The sequence below is a fragment of the Acomys minous genome (assembly GCF_964271855.1).
Source record: "Acomys minous genome assembly, chromosome: 6".
Lineage (NCBI taxonomy): Eukaryota > Metazoa > Chordata > Mammalia > Rodentia > Muridae > Acomys > Acomys minous.
Genome location: NC_140487.1, coordinates 43,481,736 through 43,502,903, shown reverse-complemented (window position 1 = coordinate 43,502,903; position 21,168 = coordinate 43,481,736). Strand labels below are relative to the sequence as shown.

The 21,168-nt window shown below is 42.1% G+C and overlaps 1 protein-coding gene across 1 annotated transcript in view; it reads right to left on the bottom strand.

The window, feature by feature from the left end:
- Positions 1 to 6,582: 6,582 nt before the first annotated feature.
- UBE3C (ubiquitin protein ligase E3C) overlaps positions 6,583 to 21,168 on the bottom strand; it is a 100,595-nt gene continuing 86,009 nt past the window's right edge. The window contains exons 20-23 of the mRNA XM_084786954.1: positions 19,604 to 19,792; positions 19,418 to 19,484; positions 14,767 to 14,897; positions 6,583 to 7,527 (exon numbers count right to left, since the gene is read on the bottom strand). Coding sequence (XP_084643080.1) covers positions 7,357 to 7,527; positions 14,767 to 14,897; positions 19,418 to 19,484; positions 19,604 to 19,792 — 558 coding nt within the window. The 3' untranslated portion in view covers positions 6,583 to 7,356. The remainder of the gene's footprint in view (positions 7,528 to 14,766; positions 14,898 to 19,417; positions 19,485 to 19,603; positions 19,793 to 21,168) is intronic.

Below are 21,168 nucleotides of genomic sequence, written 5' to 3'. Positions count from 1 at the left end.
ATAGAGAATCTCTAAAAACAGAAAGAAAGAAAGAAAGAAAGAAAGAAAGAAAGAAAGAAAGAAAGAAAGAAAGAAAGAAAAGAAAAAGAATGACAGACCACAGAGTTATATTCAGTGTTTAATCCATTTGTATTTGGCAACCTTGGAGAAAGTATTCCATTATCTATCCTATTTTGGTGAGTCCAAAGTTCTCTATGTCAATCATTTTCTATTATAACTTGCATATAACCCGAAAGCATCTTTTTAGACCTTAAAATATTTTCTTAGATCCTTCATGACTTAAGCTTTTATGTTTCTCAACCTTCATAAACTTTACATCACTTTTATGAGTTTCTTTTCTGAACTTGGTAACAAAGAAAACTGTAACTCTGTAACTGTCTAGTCTTCAACCCCATCAGAGACCTGAGAGAGTTAAATATTACCTGAATAAACAGAGCAAGGAACGTATGAAACTATAGAAATGACAGAGACTGCTGCCTGCCTAGACAATCACCCAAGGTTTCTCTGCAACACTGGAGCATCCATCTTTGCCCTGCTGGCCCACAGATTTTTCTGTGAAGCAGGAATTATGAAGGACTGGCCTACCTTGTCCTGCCAAAGTTCAGCAGTCGACTTCCCCCGTGTCCTGCTTGTCCACAGCTTTGGACACCATGCTATCTGCAGCTGAGGCAAGGCAGTCCTCCCCCCCCCCCCTGCTGAGGCTGGCTTTGCCACATTTGAAGCAAACTCTACAGGGAAGTTCTTCAATGCTCATCATCTTCTATGAAGCAGAATGGGGATGCTGCCAGGAGCAGACATCTCACTGTCAAAAAAAGCTTATTATTATTAATATATCTTAAATGCCATATTCTATAGATCTCTGAAATGTTTGAAGACCACCTATCTATAGTATATCTGAATAGGAAAATGTTGTTTTTAGCTATTTACTATCTGGTTAACTTTGAAAACTACAGGAGGCTAAATAAAGTTTATTTTTATGATTAACTAAACTAGTGCATAACATGACCATAAGTTTGACTGACTACTAACTTGAATTTCTTGCTTTGTTTTGTTTTGCTTTTTGAGATGGAGTTTCTCTGTGTAGCCTTGGCTGTCCTGGACTTGCTTTATAGACCAGGCTAGCCCCAAACTCAGTGATCCACCTGCCTCTGCCTCTCAAGTGCTGGGATTAAAGGTGTGCACTACAATGCCCAACTATTCTATCATTTTTACATCACCTTCCCCGCCTCTCATCCCCTCTACCCCCTTTCCCCTAATGATAAGAAAGAAAGTATAAAAGAAAAAGAAATTACTGAATCTAACCTGTTTACTTTGTTTCCTCCCTGACCATTAGCAACTTGCATTCAACTCCCCCCCCCCCCCCCCGTTGGAAATGACAAGCATCCATCCCATCTCTTGGGAATGTGGTGTCATTCTCTTAAAATTGCTTCCTATTGTTTGGGGGTGATGGCATCTTTTGGGGGCTCTAAGAAAATTGAGATATTGGCTAAATCTTGGGAGAGCTACCTGTCATTTGTTGTCCAGTCTCTGTGTGATGGGAAAGTGTAGGGCTTAACTACAAAGTGAGTCCAGGACAGCCAAGGCTAACACAGAGAGACCCTGCCTCGAAAAACCAAAAATAAAATAAAATAAAATAAAATAAAATAAAATAAAATTATTATGTATATAATGTACACCTGCATGCCAGAAGAGGGCACCCGATCTCACTCTAGATGGTTGTGAGCCACCATGTGGTTGCTGGGAACTAAACTCAGGACCTTTGGTAGTACAGCCAGTGCTCTTAACCTCTGAGCCATCTCTCCAGGCTGAGGCTAGACCATATTAACCAGCCATTTTGAAGTTGTTCTGGATGTAACTTTTTGAGGAAACAGCTACTGAGGCAACCTGTGAGGCTGGATCATCTGGAATACTTGTCTTCACTGGTCCTTTTGTTCTGAAAACAAATTTTTGTTGTTGTTTGTGTTTGTTTTTTGTTTTATCAAGACAGGTTTTCTCTGTGTAACAGAGCCCTGGCTGTTCTGGACTCTCTTTGCAGACAGGCTGGCCTCAAACTTGCTTCCCAAGTGCTGGGATTAAAGATGTGTGCCACCACCACCCAGCTTTGTTTTTTTTTTTGTTTTGTTTTTTTGAGATAGGATTTCTCTGTAGACCAGGCTGGCCTCCAACTCACAGACATCTACCCATCTCTGCCTCCTGAGTGCTGGGATTAAAGGCGTGCGCCACCACAACCCACAAACTTTTAAAGGCATTATACATTTCTGTATTAACACATGCACAGAATGTGCGGTGTACACAAACCAGTTAAGATAATTCTTTGCTCTTTGAACCGGTGAAAGGCTTACATTTATAAGTCCATTTGGACTCTAGAGACATTCATGTCTCAGTGCTGTTCCCAAGTAGACAGATCAGCATATAAAACACCTGTTTTGTTGTTGTTCTTGGTTTTTTCCCCTTCACGTCTGCAGCCAGGATTGTCAGGTCTACCCTCATCAAATCTAATCTTTATTAATTTTGAAGAAATGACAGCTTTTCACTTTCTGTAGAAACAAAGGCGTAACTCCTCCCCTAAGACAACACATTTCCTGACTTCCATTCTTACGACACCCTTAACATATATAGGCTGATCTAATTCAGCAGTCTTTTCTAATTTTTCCAATAGCTGTGCTACCTGTTTCATTTACATTTAAAAAATTTAAAGTCAATAAAGCAGTATTTAATCTATTTCTGGGAGATTTCATATTCCCCTTCTGTTTAATGAGCATTTCCTATTAAGTCCTGATAGATCTATATTGCTTGTCCTGTAGGATTGCAAGATACATTTGTAACATTTCTCATGCCATAATGTCTAAAAAAAAGTATTGTACTTTATTGGATATATATATGCTAGAGCATTCTTAGCTTAAGTCTGCAAAGGCATCTCCAAGATAGCCATCACCTCTAATAAATGTACAATCTCAGAATTTAAGGCCCATTGGAATTTGATGGTATGGCCCACATACTTTAACTTTCCAAATTCTACAAAATGAAACACATAAGCTATTGTATGACACTGCCCTAAGGTGGCACCATTAAACAGAATCTGTATTTTTTCAAGACAGGGTTTCTCTGTGTAGCCTTGGCTGTTCTAGACTTGCTTTGTAGACCAGGCTGGCATCAAACTCACAGTGATCTGCCTGCCTGTGCTGCAATTAAAGGTGTGTGCCACCACTGCCCAGCCAGGATCTGTATTCCTAACTCAGCATACTGTCCTTTATCTAGCAACTAATCTTTGACTATATAAATACATCTAGTCTATGCTGGCTTATAGCCGAAGCTTTTTTATCTAACATTCTACTGGCAGCCATTCTGCACTTTCATCACAAGGCGGCAGTGGAGGCTTCAGATTAGATTCCTCTGAGGATCCTTTTTTTTTTTTTTTCAGGACAGGGCTTCTCAGTTGGGCATGGCGATTCATGCCTTTAATCCCACCAATCCCAAAGATAAGACTGTCATCAAAGAGCATCTTGGGCCTATAGAAGAGTTTCCCTCATCTTGCCTCTCTGATGTACCCAGAAATGTGTTTTAAACTTGCCCTGACTTATATTTCCTGTTTTGTAAAACTATGAAACTTCATGAAACTTTCTGCATTGGAACATGAAATCTGGGGCAACTTGAAGCTGGGTTCCCAGGGCCATGGTCACTGGAAATGACTCCAGAATAAAGCATCCATTTTCACTGGCCACCTCATTCCTGTCCATGATGTGGCTGGTGTGATCCACCTAGCTCAGTTAGACTTTCTCCATAGCAAGGCACTGCTGCCTTCTCTTAACTTGCACACCCTAGAGCAGCACTTGAGTTCCAGAGCTTTTCCTCTGTAGTCACAGCTTGGTTAAGGCACAGGCTTTCAGCCTGAAGTTTCTTTTTTTGACTTTCTTTGAGACACGATCTGGGTTGGTAGCCCTAGACAGATTGATAACTACACAGCCCACACTGGTCTAGAACTTGTAGCATTTTGCTCTAGGTGTGTGTTCCACAGTTAGCCCTCACTGTACTTTTCAACATGCCTTCACTAAACCTAATCGTTTGTAGTTTTGCTGTTTTTAATGTGCTTAGGTACAAACCCAGGCTCTCACTCATGTAAGACATGTGCTCTTCCATGGTGGCCTACCTCGACCTACCTCAACCTCTCTCTACCTCTAGCTCTCCCTCTTGGTTCAGAGACGAGCAACTCCTTGTACTTCACATGCAGAGGTTACTGTGCAGTTACTGTTTTGACATCAAAATGTTTCTAATTGTGGGAACAGAGACACTTAATAGGAGGAACACAGGGGGAGAATACTTTTAGTAGTCAGAACATATTTATACATTAAGTTCATTATCTTATCTGGTTTTAGCCTATGGTATCCCAAAATAATCAATTTATTTATCTTTTCTTAAGACAAGGTTTCTCTGTGTAGCCCTGTCCGAGAACTTACTCTGCAAACCAGAGTGGCCTTGAATTCAGAGATGCACTTGCCCCTGCCTCCCAAATGCTGGATTAAGGGGGTGTGCCACCACTGGCCTGGCCCAAAACTCTTTTCTTCTTCTTCGGCTTTTCGAGACAGGGTTTCTCTGTGTAGCCTTGGCTGTCCTGGAACTCACTCCGTAGATCAGGCTGGCCTTGAACCCGGAAATATGCCTGCCTCTGTCTCTTGAGCACTGGCATTAAAGGTGTGCGCCACCACCACCTGGCTCAAAACAATTTCTTTATTTCTTTTTTGTTTTGTTTTTGAGACAGGGTTTCTCTGTGTAGACTTGGCTGCCTTGGACTTGCTCTGTAGACCAGGCGAGCCTCGAACTCACAGTGTCAAAACAATTTCTTACAGAAATAACAAAGACTGATGATCACAGACAACCATTACAATGTAACAGTGGTACAATAAGTTTGAAATGTGACAACCGCTAAACCTGTCACAAAGACACTAAGAGCTCACATTTATGGACTTGCTATGTGCAGCCTGTAGAAAGAAGTGTAGCACCTGTGAACTGCACTCCGTTGAAGTATACTTGTGCCTGTAGTCACCCAACCCTTATGTTTCTAGAACAGAGGCTTCTATGTGTTCAGTGAACTTCTGCACTGGACCTCTGGGCCCCGCGTCTGTTTAGGTCACTACCTAAGCCCAGAATTTAAGGCCAGCTGGGCCTGCTCAAGTGCAGTGCTGTTTAGGGAAGCTTTATGGCCTGGAGACAATGACACTACTGTACAATAGACTGTGATGACAGTCTGTGAATATAAGTGAAGAGTAGTGGGCTCTTAATTTCCATTTGAGTAATTATAAAGTTTTAAATTAATGCTGTTTTCAGCTTTACCACACACATTCCTAAGCATGTTCACAAGGTGCCAGCAGCTCAGTACACTACAGCTCACACTGAGCCCACTTAAGTGACAGTATACAACTGGTGCTTATGATGTGATCAGAGAACACTTATGTGGTGAGCCCACGGACACCAAAGCAAAGCTCTGTAAGTATGTAACAGCCCATGAGAAACACCTGTAATAATCAACCACCAACCCAATGTTTAAGTCTTAGAAAAAAAGTTACCCAAAGTAAGCAAATAGAACCAAACACAAATGCACCTAGAACATTGAGGAAATGAGAATTTTCCTTTAAGAGTTTTTTCCTCTCTCAGTAATTTAATATAAGATCCATTGAGAGTTAGTCCCTGAGACCCTCACCCCTGGTGGGTAGTCCCAGAATAATGATGGCCCCAAATTCAAGAGACCAAAGGCTGCATAGCTTCCTATACTGCATACATGTGACCTGGACGAGGAAGTTTACTACAGCAGAACACAACTGACCAGTGACCTGGGGCAGCACTCCAACACGCTCTTGGGGAAAAGATTTAATGTAAATACTTATCCATTAGGATGTACAAATAAATAACTAAGCTCAGAAGAGCCAACAGAAAAAAAAAACAACCCACAAATATGTAAACTGCCAATCTCCAGTCTCAGATACTTCAATTCTAAAATACTACTACACAAATTAACCAAGGATGTAGGACATCCAATATAAACATTGCCCAAACAAAAGATAGAATCAAATCAAGATAAATGCTATTTCTTCCTATGTATCAAGACTACAAATAGCATTTAAACACTTTATTATTCAAATTAAGAAATTACACATTTTATCTGATAATGGTCATTGTCTTAAAAGTGTCATTCCATTTTCCCACATTTAAAAGTATATTGCTAATTCTGGTCACCTAACCCCAACAGCACAAAAAGCCTTCAGGCACAAAGATGCTGGACTTGGGAGAGGCACAGGATCTGGAGTCCTCACCAGCTCCATGTTGATCCTGGATGCTTTCCTGCTTCCTGTTTGCAGAGGCTGTAGTCACCATGCAACAAGTTGGACCCTGATAAAGTGCCTAAGTGAGAATCACCTGGCCCGATGCTTTTCCCTGTCATGTGTCAAGGATGCTGTCTTCTTATCCAAACAGCATAGGAAGCAGAGGTGCTGAGGACTGCTAAGTCGCCCCCCACCCCATGACCAAGATGATGGGCAGTATTGCAAGGCCAGGAGGGCGTGTGGATCACGGATAGACGCAGCCTGTCACTTTGGTTCAAATGACTTTAATAAAAGCTGCAGTGCCCACATCCCCCAGCTGTCAACTCACTTCAGGTTGACACAGTACCTCAGGAAGTGTGGGGACCTTCCTCCTCTGCCTACCTGGAAAAATGTCCAGGCACAAAACGGAGACAGGCAAAGAGCAATGAGGGCAGCAGCCACCTCACACCCACAGAGCCATGTCCAAACCTCATGATGCAGGTCAGTAGGAGTCTAAAGACAAGCATGCGAGTCCCACCTGGGGGACATGGCTTAAAAAGCACAAATAAAATAATACTAGCGTTATCCATTTTCCAAACCTATCCACCTTGGGAAAAGGCAGCAGGAAAAATGCCTTCAGTTTTTACAATTAGGCTTGTAAACAATCAACCACATGAGAAGCAGTGGCTTGGAGCTCTACATATCAGCCCCAGATTCCGCCTGCAGATACAGGTGCCTGACCCAGGAGGGGATATAAACTGGGTCAGCAAGGCCAAAGCTTCATCTTTGGTTAATTTCACTGAGTTGCCACTATTCTAAAATCTTGCTCTTCTTGGCAAAATTACTAAACCAGCCACATGGCACATAACAATGGTTAGGTTATGTGAAAAGCAATGTCCATCTATGTAAGTGACCGTGTCACAAAAAAAATCATCTAAAAAAAAAAAATCAGAGAAGGAGGAATGCCAGATAGAAGGCTTGAGGAGAGCTGAGGGTCCCGCCTGAGTGCTCTCATGGGTCTGGCAGGTGCTGGCTGCCTTTGGGTCAAATCAGTTTCCTGGGCTCAACTCAGCTCAAAGCCAGCAGCACACTCTATGGCGTACAGCAGCTTGCTTCGCAGCAGGGCTTCGTCATAAAACTCCGGGAGCTTCAGCAGGTTCATGCAGGTGCTGGCTGTAGGTAGCCGCTCAAGGTCAGAGCCTCCATTGTGAATGCAAAATGCAGGGTACAGCTCCTAAAAGACGGGGAACAAAGTATGGTTAGAGGGCTCTGGCAGCTGCTTTTCTCAAAAAAAAATTTTTTCTTTCTTTCCTTTCTTTCCTTCCTCTTCGAGACAGGGTTTGTCTGTGTCACCCTGGCTATTCTGGACTTGCTTTATAGACTAGGCTGTTCTCGAACACACAGTGATCCACCAGCCTCTGTCTCCTGAGTGCTGGGACACCACCGCCCAGGGTATTTTCTTTCTTTCAAAAAAAAAAAAGTGTTTTTTTTTTTAAGATTTTTTTTTTTTACTATTACGTACATAGTGCTCTGCCTGCATGTACCACCCTGCAGGCCAGAGAAGAGCATCAGATCACATTACAGATGGTTGTGAGGCACCATGTGGTTGCTGGGAATTGAACTCAGGACCTCTGGAAGAGCAGTCAGTGCTCTTATCTGCTGAGCCATCTCTCCAGCCCTAAAAAAATGTTTTTATGTACACCTTTAATCCCAGCACTTGGGAGGCAGAGGCTGGCGGATCGCTGTGAGTCCAGGACAGCCAAGGCTACCCAGAGAAACCCTGTCTTGAAAAATAAAAAGCAAACAAAATGAAAAAAAGCAAAACACAAAAACATTTATTTTAAATTATGTATGTGAACATGTCTGTGTGTCTGTGCATGTGAGGGAAGGCCCCAGAAGCTGGAGGTGTCAGTATAGCCCTGAAGCTGAGGTTACACGCGGCTGTAATCTACTAGACATGGGTATTGGTGTAACATCCCGGGCTGTCCTAGAACTCTACGTAGACCAGGCTGGCATTAAACTCAGAGTTCCTCAAACCCAAGAGATCTGTTTGCTTCTGTCTCCCAAGTGCTGGGATTAAAGGTATGTGCCACCACGCCTGGCTATCCATCACCCCGCCTTAAAAAAAAGATTAATTTATTTTTGTTTTATGTGTATGAGAGTTTTGCCTGCATGTATGTGTGTAAACCACATATTATGTCTGGTGCAAAAAGAGGCCAGAAACGGGCACCAGATCACCAGAACTGCAGTTGCATCTAGTTGTGAGGCACATGTAGGCATTCTGTAGGGACAGCTGTAGTGCCAGGCACAGTGGCACACTCTTTAATCCCAGCCATCATGAGGAAGAGGCAGAGGATCAATGGGGGTTTGAGGCCAGCTGGTCTACAAAGAGAGTTCCACGACAGCAAAGAGAAACCCTGTCTTGAAAACCAAACAACGACAACCACCACCACCCAGCCATCTCTCCAGCTCCTGATCCCCCTCTCTTATCACAGCACCCAGGAAGCTGAGGCGGGACTAGGATTGGATTGTGAGCTTGAGGCCAGGCCATATTACCGAGTAAGAGCTCCATCTCAAAAAAGAGGGAAGCGGGAGCAGAGAGAGAAAACACACACACAAGGGTCAGCTAGACACTTCAAATTAAGTGCAGTTATGCATCTTGAATTTAGAAGCCCTGTAGATGTGTCAATAACTCACACACACACACATGATAGAAATGGGAACAAAGCACAACCGCTATACAGAAAGCAAGTAACTTGAGGGACCTGTGCACTGGGTGCTGCCCCACATAGCCAGCATGGTTTCAAGTTATCAAAAAAAATTTAAACCAGGGAGTGGTGGTGCAGGCCTTTAATCCCAGTACTTAGGAGTCAGAGGCAGTGGATCTATGTGAGGTCAAGGCCCATCTTGTCTACAAAGTAAATTCCAAGACAGCCAAGATGACACAGAGAAACCCTATCTGGAAAAGAAAACAAACAATAAAATTAAACCACACACCATGAAACACATATGGAGGTCAGAAGACAACTTGCAGGAGTTAGTTCCTATTTTCAAGTATGTGGGACAGGAATCAAGCTCACTGTACTGGCTAGTTCTTTGTCAACTGCCACAAAGCTCGAGTCATTAAAGGGGAGGGGGCCTCAGTTGAGAAAACGGGCTGTAGGGAAGCCTGCAGAGCAGTGGTTACCTCAGACCATTGTGAAACAGGTATTTACAGTACAAAAATTATAGTTAAAAGTAGTAAAAAGAACTTTTTTATGGTTGGAGCTTACCACAATATGAGGAACTATATTAAAGGGTTACAGCATTAGAAAGGTTGAGAAACACTGCTGTACGGCATTTTCTTTTTCTTTCTTAAAGATTCACTTATTTTATATAGATGAGTATTTTACCTGCATGCCAGAAGAGGGTACCTGATTTCATTATAGACAGTTGTGAGCCACCATGTGGTTCCTGGGAATTGAACTTAGGACCTCAGGAAGAGCAGCCAGTGCTCTTTTTGTTTTGTTTTGTTTTTTGTTTTTGTGAGACAGGGTTTCTCTGTGTAGCCTTGGCTGTCCTGGACTTGCTTTGTAGATCAGGCTGGCCTCGAACTCACACCTGGGATTAAAGGCTTGTGCCACCAGCCCAGGCTGCAGCCAGTGCTCTTAACCTCTGAGCCATCGCTGTAGGGAATTTTCTTGATCGGTGATTGATGGAGGAGGGTCCAACCCAGTGTAGGTGGGGCCAACGCTGGGCTATAGCTCTTGTCTCTTTAGAGTCAGCAAGCAACACTCCACCATAGCCTCTGCATCAGCTCCTGCCTTCAGACTCCTGCCCAGCTTGAGTTCTAGTCTTGACTTCCTTCAGTGAGGAACTGTGATGTGGAAGTGTAAGCCAAAAAAACTCTTTCCTCTCCAGGTTACTTTTGGTCATGGTGTTTATTGAAGCAACAGTAACCCTGACTAAGGCACCTTCCCCGCTCCAAATTAAAAGAGTATTTAACACATTAAAAAAAAAGGTCCTGAGTTTTTTTGGAGGTGGTACTTGGGATCTAAGTCAGGGTTTGCACATGCTTACAAGTGCTTTACTTGTAAGCTGTTTCTCCAGGCCAAGATAATGCTGAATAAAAGCAGCAGCTTATGAATGAAACAAAACTTAACAGTGGCTTGAACGGGAAAGAACAGATCCTTTTCTTCCTGCCAAACTACTGCTTCCCATTTGCTATGCTAAAAACATAGATTTTTGTTAGAAGGAAAAACAAATCTAACAACATAAAGAACAGTAGTTATCTTGCAGCTATTACAGGAGAACAGACAACAAAATTTAAACAATACTCATATCGTGATAATAGATTCTGCAGGAAGCTGGCACAAGGCAGGACACACTCAGCTGTTTGGAACTGCCACTTCAGTAGACTGCTACATGTGCCTCTTGAACTCAGAATGTATATTATGATTCTGCACTGAGTAAGAACACAACCTGGGAAGGGCCTTATAAAATCCTGGATGTGCCAAACATGGTTGGACATGCCTTTAGTCCAAGCACTTGGGAGGCTGAGCTACATAATAGAGGCCCTGTCTCAAATAAACAAAAGACCTAGATCTTTCTTTATCACTCTGTCAAAAAGGAACTTTAAGAACTATGTGTGGGCTGGGTGTGGTGGCATACACCTTTAATCCCAGCACTAGGGGTGGCAAAGGCAGGTGGATCGCTGTGAGTTCAAGGCCAGCCTGGATGAGTCTAGGACAGCCATGACTACACAGAGAAACCCTGCCTGGAGGAAACAAAAACAAAAACCCCCACAACTATGTGTGGCTAAAATGCTTAAACCGTTATGGGGCGTCTAAGTGTGAGGTTGCACACCTGCAAACTCCAGCAATTAGGAGGTCTGCTGTGACCCCCAGGCCAGTGAAGTTCTGTTTCAGATAGACAGAGAAGGTGGCTGAAATATAGTAACAACACCCTGTCTCACACCCAAGCACAAATGAGAGTAAAGCATTCTTTTTTTATCTCTAATTACAGCTTGATGTGCCACAATGAATCTCCACTTCAAGAAACAAAAATAAAAGCACGACAAACTTAAGACAGAAAAGATTTGATGGCAGGGTCTGAGGTTTTTTTGTAAATGCAAAGTTCTGGATACACTCACAGAGATACACCATGTTTTTTTTGTTTTTTTAAAGAGTTATTATTACATACACAGTGTTCTGCCTGCATGTACACCTGCATGCCAGAAGAGGGCACCAGATCTCATTATAGATGGTTGTGAGCCACCATGTGGTTGCCAGGAATTGAACTCATGACCTCTGGAAGAGCAGTCAGTGCTCTTAACCACTGAGCCATCTCTCCAGCCACCAATACATCATGTTTTATTATCTCTTTCATAATGTTAGTTGAGTTTCCTACTTCGAGTATTTTTACTTTACTTTTCTTACTTGGAGTTTTAAAAGTGAAAAGATGAAGTTCTTTATTGAAATCTGAGTCAATGGCACCATTTTATATGTAATTAAATGCAATACAATGGAGATTTGCATTAATTCAGAATGAAAAAAATCATCAATTTACTGTGTGGTCTGATGGTAACTTTACAATTTTTTCTATAGCACTTAACAATTTTTGTCTGCAACAATCCCATTTCTTAGCTGGGCGTGGTGGCGCAAGCCTTTAATCCCAGCACTCGGGAGGCAGAGACAGGCAGATCGCTGTGAGTTCGAGGCCAGCTTGGTCTACAAAGCGAGTCCAGGACAGCCAAGGATACAAAGAGAGACCTTGTCTCAAAAAACAAAACAAAAATACAAAACCAATCCCATTTCTTAAACATAGCAGCTAACTAGCTTTTAGGAGATGCTGTTCTTCCCCACATCTGTAGAGAGTGAGTTTCTTCTTCCTCTCTCTGTGTCTATCTGCTCTGGAGCACTCAAGCCTCAAGGTCAACTTGCTTTTCTGACTCTGAAATCTAACATAATAATTGTAAAAACTGTTATAGAACTCTTCGGGTTTTTCTATGTGAGGCTTGGCTGTCTAGGAATCACTCTGTACACCAGGCTGGCCTGAAACTCCGAGATCACCTGCCTCTGCCATCCAAGTGCTGGATCAGAATTTTTTCTTCTTTTTCTTCCTTCCTTCCTCCCCCCCACCCCCCCAAGACAGGGATTCCCCGTGTAACCTTGACTGCCCTGGATTCACTTTGTAGACCAGGCTGGCCCATTCACAGTGATCCACCTGCCTCTGCCTCCCAAGTGCTGAGATTAGAGGCATGAGCCACCAAGCCAGGCTTATAGAACTCTTTTCTTTCTTGGAAGACAGGGTCTTTCTATGTATTATGAGACAGCTTAGAACGACTATTCCTCCTGCCTCAGCTTTACAAAGTGCTGGATTACAGGCAAGTATTACTATATAGCTTTTCCTTTCCTAAGTGAGTTCAGTCTTGGTTTACTCCTTATTTAACAGTTCATGTTTATCTTGTTTTTAAATTTTCTATTTCATGATTCTTGACAACTTTCTTATAGTTGTGTTTTGAAACAGGGTTTCTATGTGTAACCCAGGCTGTTCTAGAACTTACTCTGTACACCATGTTAGCCTCTAATCTTGACATTTTAAATGATATATTTTAATTTTACGTGTGTGGGTGTCTTGCCTGCATCATGTCTGTGTACCACATTGCCTGGTGCCCACAGAGAGTAGAAGATGATGCTCTGGAACTGAAGTCACACAGGCAGCTGTGAGCTGTCATGCTGCTGGGTCCTACGAGTGGCCATTACTTTTAATGGCTGGTCTATCCCTCCAGAGTACTTGATATATCTTTGCTCTCTATTCATGGCCAATAAACCTGGCTATTTACCTTGCTCCAGTAACTTGAAAGAGTCCCACTGTTTCTGCCCTACTTGTTTCATGAACAGACCTTTCTTATTACTCACTGTCTCCAAACCCAGCATTATGGATAGCTGCTTCCTGTTCTTTTCCATCCATCACACAGGTTTTGGGGGTTAAACTCAGGTTGTGATTTTTGGCAGCAAGTGCCTTTTCCCAGTGAGCTACCTCAACAGCCCCAGCTGGGCCATCTTGCTGATTCTATTATGTATTTCTTAAATGTGAATGCTTCTTTATCTTATTTTACAATGAATATAGAAAATATCATTAAATGTCTCTCAAGCAACTTGTTTTGTGTGTGGCATGTTTGTGTGGGTGGGTATTGGTGTGCATGTGGAAGCAAGAGGTTGGGTGACTTCCTCAGTTGCTTTCGAGTGGTGGCGTATGCCTTTCATTCCAGCCTTTGCGAGGCAGAGGCAGAGGCCAACCCGGTCTACAAAGCAAATCCAGGGCAGTCTAGGTTACATGGAGAAACCCTATCTTGAAACAAAACAAAACAAAACAAAATTCTGATCTAGCACTTGGAAGGCAGAGGCAGGTGGATCTCTGAGTTTGAGGCCAGCCTGGTGTATAGAGAAATCCTGTATCGGAAAACAAAACAAAACAAAAAGTGTATGTGCGCGTGTGTAAAATATATATTGAGATTACAGGGCAACTTTTTAGGAGTATGTTCTCTCCTGCCACTTTCTTTCAAAACAGAACTTTTGCTGCATTGTGTGATTCAGGCTAATTACCTGGCATGTCTAGTTTCCAAATCTCAAAGCACTGTAGGGGTGCTGACATTACAAATGCCCAGTACTGAAGCAGGATCAGATTCAAGTAGTCATGTTGGCAGGGCAAGTGACGTTGCCTGCTGAGCTGTCTTGCTGGCCCTCTACTCATGCTTTGAGATAGGGTCTTCACTGATCTTCAAGCTTGCTAATTCAGCTTGACTGGCTGTTCAGTAGGCTCCAAGGATTCTCCTGTCTCCAATTCTCTAGTGCTGGGATTAGAGGCCCAGTCTACTTCAATCTAGTAATGGTATCTACTTGTTTATTTTGTTTTGGAGACAGCAGATCTCATTATTTAGCTCTGACTGGCTTGGAACTCACTTTGTAGACCAGGCTAGCCTATAACCCAAAGATAAGAGTCTTAGCCACTTGAGTGCTAAGATTAAAGGCATACACTGCCTTGTCTGGTAAATTCTAAGTATTGAATTTAGATCCTCCTGCTTGCATGGCAAGTATTTACTACTTAATTGAACTATTTCTCCAAACCCCAAATAACTTTAATTACTGAAAACAATAGGCCAAGTTATTTGAGCTTAACACTAATTTTCAGAAGTAATCAAACAATGCTAGGATAATGTAAAGCAAGTAGTAATAACAACAATGACCAAAAATCTACTGCTCATCTCCACTACACCAACATTTTAAGTCATGTAGTCTTCAGTTCAGAGTAGAAAAGTTTTTACCATGGCCTGACAAGGCTGATGATCTCAATCCCAGGCAGCCTATCTGAACACAAGCTCTCTAGATAACACACGCCTAAGTACAATTATTACACACTTAGTACTTAGAATGGGACCATGTGTGGCCAGTCCTGTATGGTTTTAAAGGAAAATGGCATGAAAGGTGCATACCTTGAACCCCAGGAGAGGGGGCCGAGAACAACTTGTTACAAACTTGAGCAACTTGCGCTTTTCTTCATCAGTGAAACCTTCTACAACTCTCCAAAAGATTTTAATGACTGGATGATCGGCAGAATAGCCCCCTATGACAAAACGAACACACGATGCATTAAGAATAAAATCAAGCCAGGCATTTGTGGCATATACCTTTTATCTTAGCATTTAAGAGGCAGAAGCCAGTGGATTTCTGTGCGTTTGAGGCCAGTCTAGTTTACAGAGCAAATTCTAGTACACCCAAACCAAACCAAAACAAGCAACCAAACAAAAAACACCAACCCCACTAACAAACAAACCCCCAAATCAACACAGAAGTAGGAGTGACAAACTTGGGACTGTGACACCAATGTTTTGAGAGGCCTATCAGAGAGGGAAGTAGGTTTTCTAAGAGCCCAACTGGAAGATACCTGCCTCTGGTCCTTGGTAGAGGGCAGGTATGATAAGGGTGGAACAAGCCAGAATAACAAGATGAGGGCATAAAATGATGTCTAGCATACACTAGAAACCAACAGCATGAGGGAGCAAAACATGCTTTATGAGCTTATGATAATTTTCTAGGAATGCATGTCTACTAATAAAAGCTGTAGAAAGAAAAAGAAACCAACAGACATGCAGTAGACCCTTCTTGAGCAGGATCTGACAATCTGGCTATACATCTAAAAAACAGTAGACACTGACATCTTATTCTTCAGGGAGCTAGGCATTTGGCCAATTTGACCTCATGTCTTGATAATTTTAATGCCTCTCTTACTGATAATTAGGTTCAGAATATGGCTGACAACCACCCTGCCTGTGATTAGACACAATTCTAAAATGTACTATCTGCTACTTATAGCTTTTAATCTCATTAAGTGCTTCCTAAAACTAAAATAATTGCTATATATTGTTCCCTCATTGTTATCACACTACAGAAATAACATCAATAAGATATCTTAAGTGCATTAATTGGCACCAAAATGATTATGGTAATATTTTAAATCTATTTACTGGAATTGCTGGAATCCTTAAAGGTATTAAACTCTCAGTGCAGACAGGGAAGGCAAACAACCCAGGGCAATTTCTTGGCAAAGAAAGGTCAGAATGATGGCATTTTCTTAAACATACAACTGGAGAGTGCAGACACTATGACCTTTGGCATTATTTGTTTTTACAATAGGAAGCACAGAAGAAAAAAAAAGCACACATATAAATATACATACATGCAAATTTAAGTGACTTTTAGTAAATTTAGAATCACCGACATATCCAGATTTAGAACATTTCCACTTTTCTCACAAAGATCAGACAGGCACTTTTGACCCACTGTCTCTAACTTGACAAACAGTGCAATAAATGCCCTTCAACGGAACACAGGAACCCTGGTTCCATTTGTTTTCTTCTCTCTCCTTTTCCTTCTCTTCCCTTTCCACCTGTCTCCTTCTGGTCTCCTGTTGTAACCCAGATTTGCCTTGAACACAGAAATCTTGCCTCAGCCTCCTGAGACCTATGCCTAATTTGGATTTTTAAAATCATTATTAATTTAAAATTACATTTGAAGCCAGGCATGGTGGCACATGCTTTTAACCCCAGCTCTTGGGAGGCAGAGGTAAGTGGGTCTCTGTGAGTTCAGGCCAGACTGGTCTACAAACTAAGTCTAAGATAGCCTGGGCTGTTACACAGAGAAACCCTGTCTTGGAAAACCTAAAGAAACAAATACAAAAACAAAATTGCATTTGGTGCTGGGCATGGTAGCACATTCCTTTAATCCTAGCAGAGGCAGGCAGATCTACAAAGAGAGTTCCAGAACAGCCAGGGCTATTACACAGAGAAACCCTGTCTCAAAAAACTAAAAAACAATAACAAAAAACCAAAACAAACAAAACCCCAAAACTACATTTGCTCACTTATTTAGTGTGTGTCTGTGGCTCTTTTTCTATCACATGGGTCTCTGGAATCACAATCAGGTCCTCAAGCCTAACAGCAGAATCATTTTACCTACCAAGTATCTTTCTAGCCCTATATTTCCCTTTTCATTTTGTGGCAAAACATTTAACAAAATTCACCATTTACACCACTTTTATGTGACAATTTAAGAGTATTGATCACATTCATTTTCGCATGCTGTATTACTCTCAACTCTAACAGGATCCCTAGCCCTGCCTTTCTCCTCATTAGAATAATCGAAAATTGAGTCTCCTTCATGAGTCATGAGTATGTGAGCCTCTTTCAGGAGCCTCATATAAACTGAATCATGTAGTATCTGTCCTTTTGGTCTGATCTCTTTCACTTAGCACAAGATTCATTTATGCTTAGGCCTGTGTACCAATTAGCTCAGTGGTCTAGGCATTTGCTATCAAACCTAATCTTAGCTTAATTTTTGGGTCTCACATATTAGAAGGAAAGAACTGATTGCCACAAGTTGTTCTCTGATGACCACAAAAATTCTGTTGTGCATGAGTATGTGCACACAAATAAAGTCGTAAAGGTTTTAAAAGAGGAGGCTTGGAAGATAATATAGCAATTAAGAGTACTGGTAGTGTCAGTCGTAGTGGTGTACGCCTTTAATCCCAGCACTCAAGAGGCAGAGACAGGCAGATCTCTATGAGTTCAAGGCCAGCCTGGTCTACAAAGTGAGTGCAGGACAGCCAGGGCTGTTAAACAGAGAAACCCTGTCTAGAAAAACAAAACAAGACTTTATGCAAATGTTTTGCTCCTTCCCACCCAGTAAAATCTTTGTTTTTGAAAAGGGCCACTGCTCTATTCTAAGAATTTATTTTGTGCTGTGTGTGTTTTAAATAAAGGTTCTCCCTATATAGCCCTGACTGTCCTGCAACTATGCAGACCAGGTTGGCCTCAAACTCAAGAGATCTACCTGCCTTCCCAAGTGCTGGGCTTAAAAGTATATATGCACAGCTGCCGCCACCACTACCACCAGGCTCTTTTTCTTTTAGGTTGTTTTTTGTTTTCTTGATACAGGGTTTCTCTGTGTAGCCTTGACTGTCCTGGACTTGCTTTGTAGACCAGGCTAGCCTTGAATTCACAGTGATCTGCCTGCCTCTGCCTCCCCTCCCAAGTGTTGGGATTAAAGGCATCTGCCACCACTGCCCGGCTTTCTATTTCTTTTCTTTTCTCTTCTTTTTTTGAGACAGGGGTTTTCTGTCTAATCACTCTGGCTGTCCTGGAACTCACTATAGACCAGGCTGGGCTCAAAACAAGTGCTGGGATTAAAGGCTTGCGTCTCCATGGCCCTGCTAGAGCTCCTTAAATTTCTCACAGTTCTTTTTGCGGTTTTCATTACATATGTCCTGTGCTTGTATTACTGGATTCAATTGTATTCTATTCTTTCTGATGCTGTCAGTGGAATGACCAATTCTTGGGTTGTATATATAGAACTGTTTGATGAGCCACGTATATTCTAGGTTTATAAATCAGATGGGTTTCTCAAAAACAGTCTCCTCCCCACTCTTCAATCTGGAGGTTGAACCAGAGTCTCAGGCAACCAAGATAACAGCTTCTTGTTACTTTCTTTATGTTGAGACAGGATCTTGCTAATTTACCCAGGTTGGGTTTGAACTTTCCATCTTCTGGGATTCCTGAGCACCTGTGCAATATTAACTTCCGTTTCTGAGACAGGATCCTAGTGTACAGCTCTAGTTGGCAGAAAACTCATTATGTACTCTAGGCTGGCCTCAAACTCAGAGTCGCCCCACCCCCACCCCCACCTACGACTTCTGGCATTAAAGGAATGCATCACCACACCCAATAAATAAATTAGAAAAAAAAAAAGGAAAGCCAGGCAATGTTGGCATAGACCTTTATATAAACCCGTGTGCACGAGGAAGGTATTCAGTGTCCTATTCTAAATTCTTTGCTTTATTCCCTTAATCTAAATTTTCAGTCTTTTACTAGTGTTTCTCTTTTGGTAACAGAGTGGCTAAAACTGTTTTACTTATTAATTCAGTTAATGATTCATGTGCTAGGCCTTGAAGACAGAGACTCACATATGCTAATCAAATTAACTACAGACTGGTATGCTAGCCTATTGCCCCTTTTATTTTTGTTATTGTTGTTTGAGACAAAGGCCCTCTATATAGCCCTGGGGATCCACCTCTTACATTTCCCAAGTGCTGAGATTAAAGGAGTGTACCAACATGCCCAGCCTATCACCCTCTTTAAAAGCAAGACTGGAGGGCTGGGGAGATGGCTCAGTGGTTAAGAGCACTGTCTGCTCTTCCAGAGGTCCTGAGTTCAATTCTGGGCAACGACATGGTGCTCACAAACCATCCAAAATATGATCTTATGCCCTCTTCTGGCACGCAGGTGTACATGCAGATATAACACTCACGCACACACACTAAATAAATAAATAAATCTTAAAAAAACCAAGACTGGAAACAACCAAATGTCTGTAAGTAGAAATAAAAAAAGCTAAGTTGTAAAGAAGAAAATACACAAGATCCAGAACACCATAAAAACCAGAAAAGGATTAATTACACTTGTAATTGTTACTAGTCCTGCAAGTCACTGAGAATAGTGGTCCACAGTAAGGTGGAGAGAAGAAAGGGATATAAGGTTATAGTGACAACTGGCCTATGGGAAAGGCACTCCCAAATGTGGTGTCACATACCTGAATAGTTTGTAAAGGATTTTAAGTCCTCCAGACTTACAGGAACTTGTGCACCAGAAATTAATACCTGGGGGGATTGGCGGGGGGAAGAGAAGAAAGGTTAAATTGTTAAACCTTAAGGGAGATTTTCAAAAAGTGTTTTATTTCCTGAGACAACTGTGTCTTTGAGAGCAGTAGCCATAACACCTGAATTTCCTGCTGGTCAAACATTCGGAGCCACTCCAGGCTCACAACGTTGGCTAAGCCCTGGCGGAAAGCTAGGCAGTGCGGTCGGATCTGCTTGTTCAGCCGGTAGTCAGCCACCAGGTGGATGTAGGCAATTCGGTTGGCTCCAGTTACAGGGATGTCTTTCCCACCAAATTTTAGTTCAACCACCTGTAAACATAAAGAACAGAGTTCTAGAGTATGAAAATAGAGAAATAAAAGTTTCAGAAAACAAGAATCCAACATTTAACAGCAGCATAGGCACACAGGATAGCCACGGCAACACAGCTTTTGTCTTTCTTATCATTAAGCATCCTTAATGCTCTCCCAGCACTAAGGAATCATGAAGTAATGGAACAGTGACAACCTCATTTTACAAGCAGAGTCATGCCTTTAATCCCAGCACTCGGGAGGCAGAGGCAGGTGGATTGCTGTGAGTTCGAGGCCAGCTTGGTCTACACAGGGCGTTCAGGACAGCTAAGGCTACACAGAGAAACCCTGTCTTGAAAAACCAAAAAAACCCAAAACCAAACAAAGCAGAGTCATTAAAGGCAAAGTTAAGTATCAGAGGAACATTTTAGTCCCAGAGAGAATAAGGTATTCTGGAAAATAAACACTCAGCATATTTCCCTTAATTTTTTTTTTCTTTATTTTGGTTTTTCGAGACAGGGTTTCTCTCTGTAGCCTTGACTGTCCTGGACTTGCTTTATAGCCCAGGCTGACCTCAAACTCACAGCGATCCACCTGCCTCTGCCTCCCAAGTGCTCGGATTAAAGGCATGTGCCACCACTGTCCAGTTTTCCCTTAATATTTTTAGAAAGTTGTTTCTACTGTAAAATGTTTGATTTAAAGGATGGTGGTAAGGGCTGGAGAGATGGCTCAGTGGGTAAGAGCACTGGCTGCTCTTCCAAAGGTCCTGAGTTCAATTCCTAGCAACCACATGATGGCTCACAACCATCTGTAATGAGATCTGGTGCCCTCTGTACATGCAGACAGAATGTTGTATACACAATAAATAATAAATCTTAAAAAAAAAAGATGGTGGTAAATGCTTTGAATATTTTAAGTATTGGCATGCCTATTAATTCTATCACTTGGAAGGCGAAAGCAGAAAGACTTCTATTCTATCCTGAGTTACACAGTGAAAACTGTTAAAAACAAAATTCAAAACAAACCAGAACATAAAGAAAAAGACAAAACAAAAAAAATGTACTCTCCCAATACTGCTCCCCCCTTCCCCAAGACAAGGTTTCTTTGTGTATAGCCCTGGCTATCCTAAACTTGCCCTATACACCAGCCTGGCCTTAAATAAATCTTTTAAAAATGTATTTCTGGGATTAGTGGAGGATACCTATTCCAAGGATAAAAAATATACAATAAGCAAGTGTAGGGCTTCCCACTTATAAAGCAAAGACAGACAGCTAATTCAAGGCCATCCTGGGCCACATAATGTTGGCATAGGGCTGGGGGCTCAAAATAAAGGAGCAGCTGCCTAGAAGAGTTTTGCACTGTGGGACCTTCTTCGTCTCTTGCTCCCTGGCCATCTT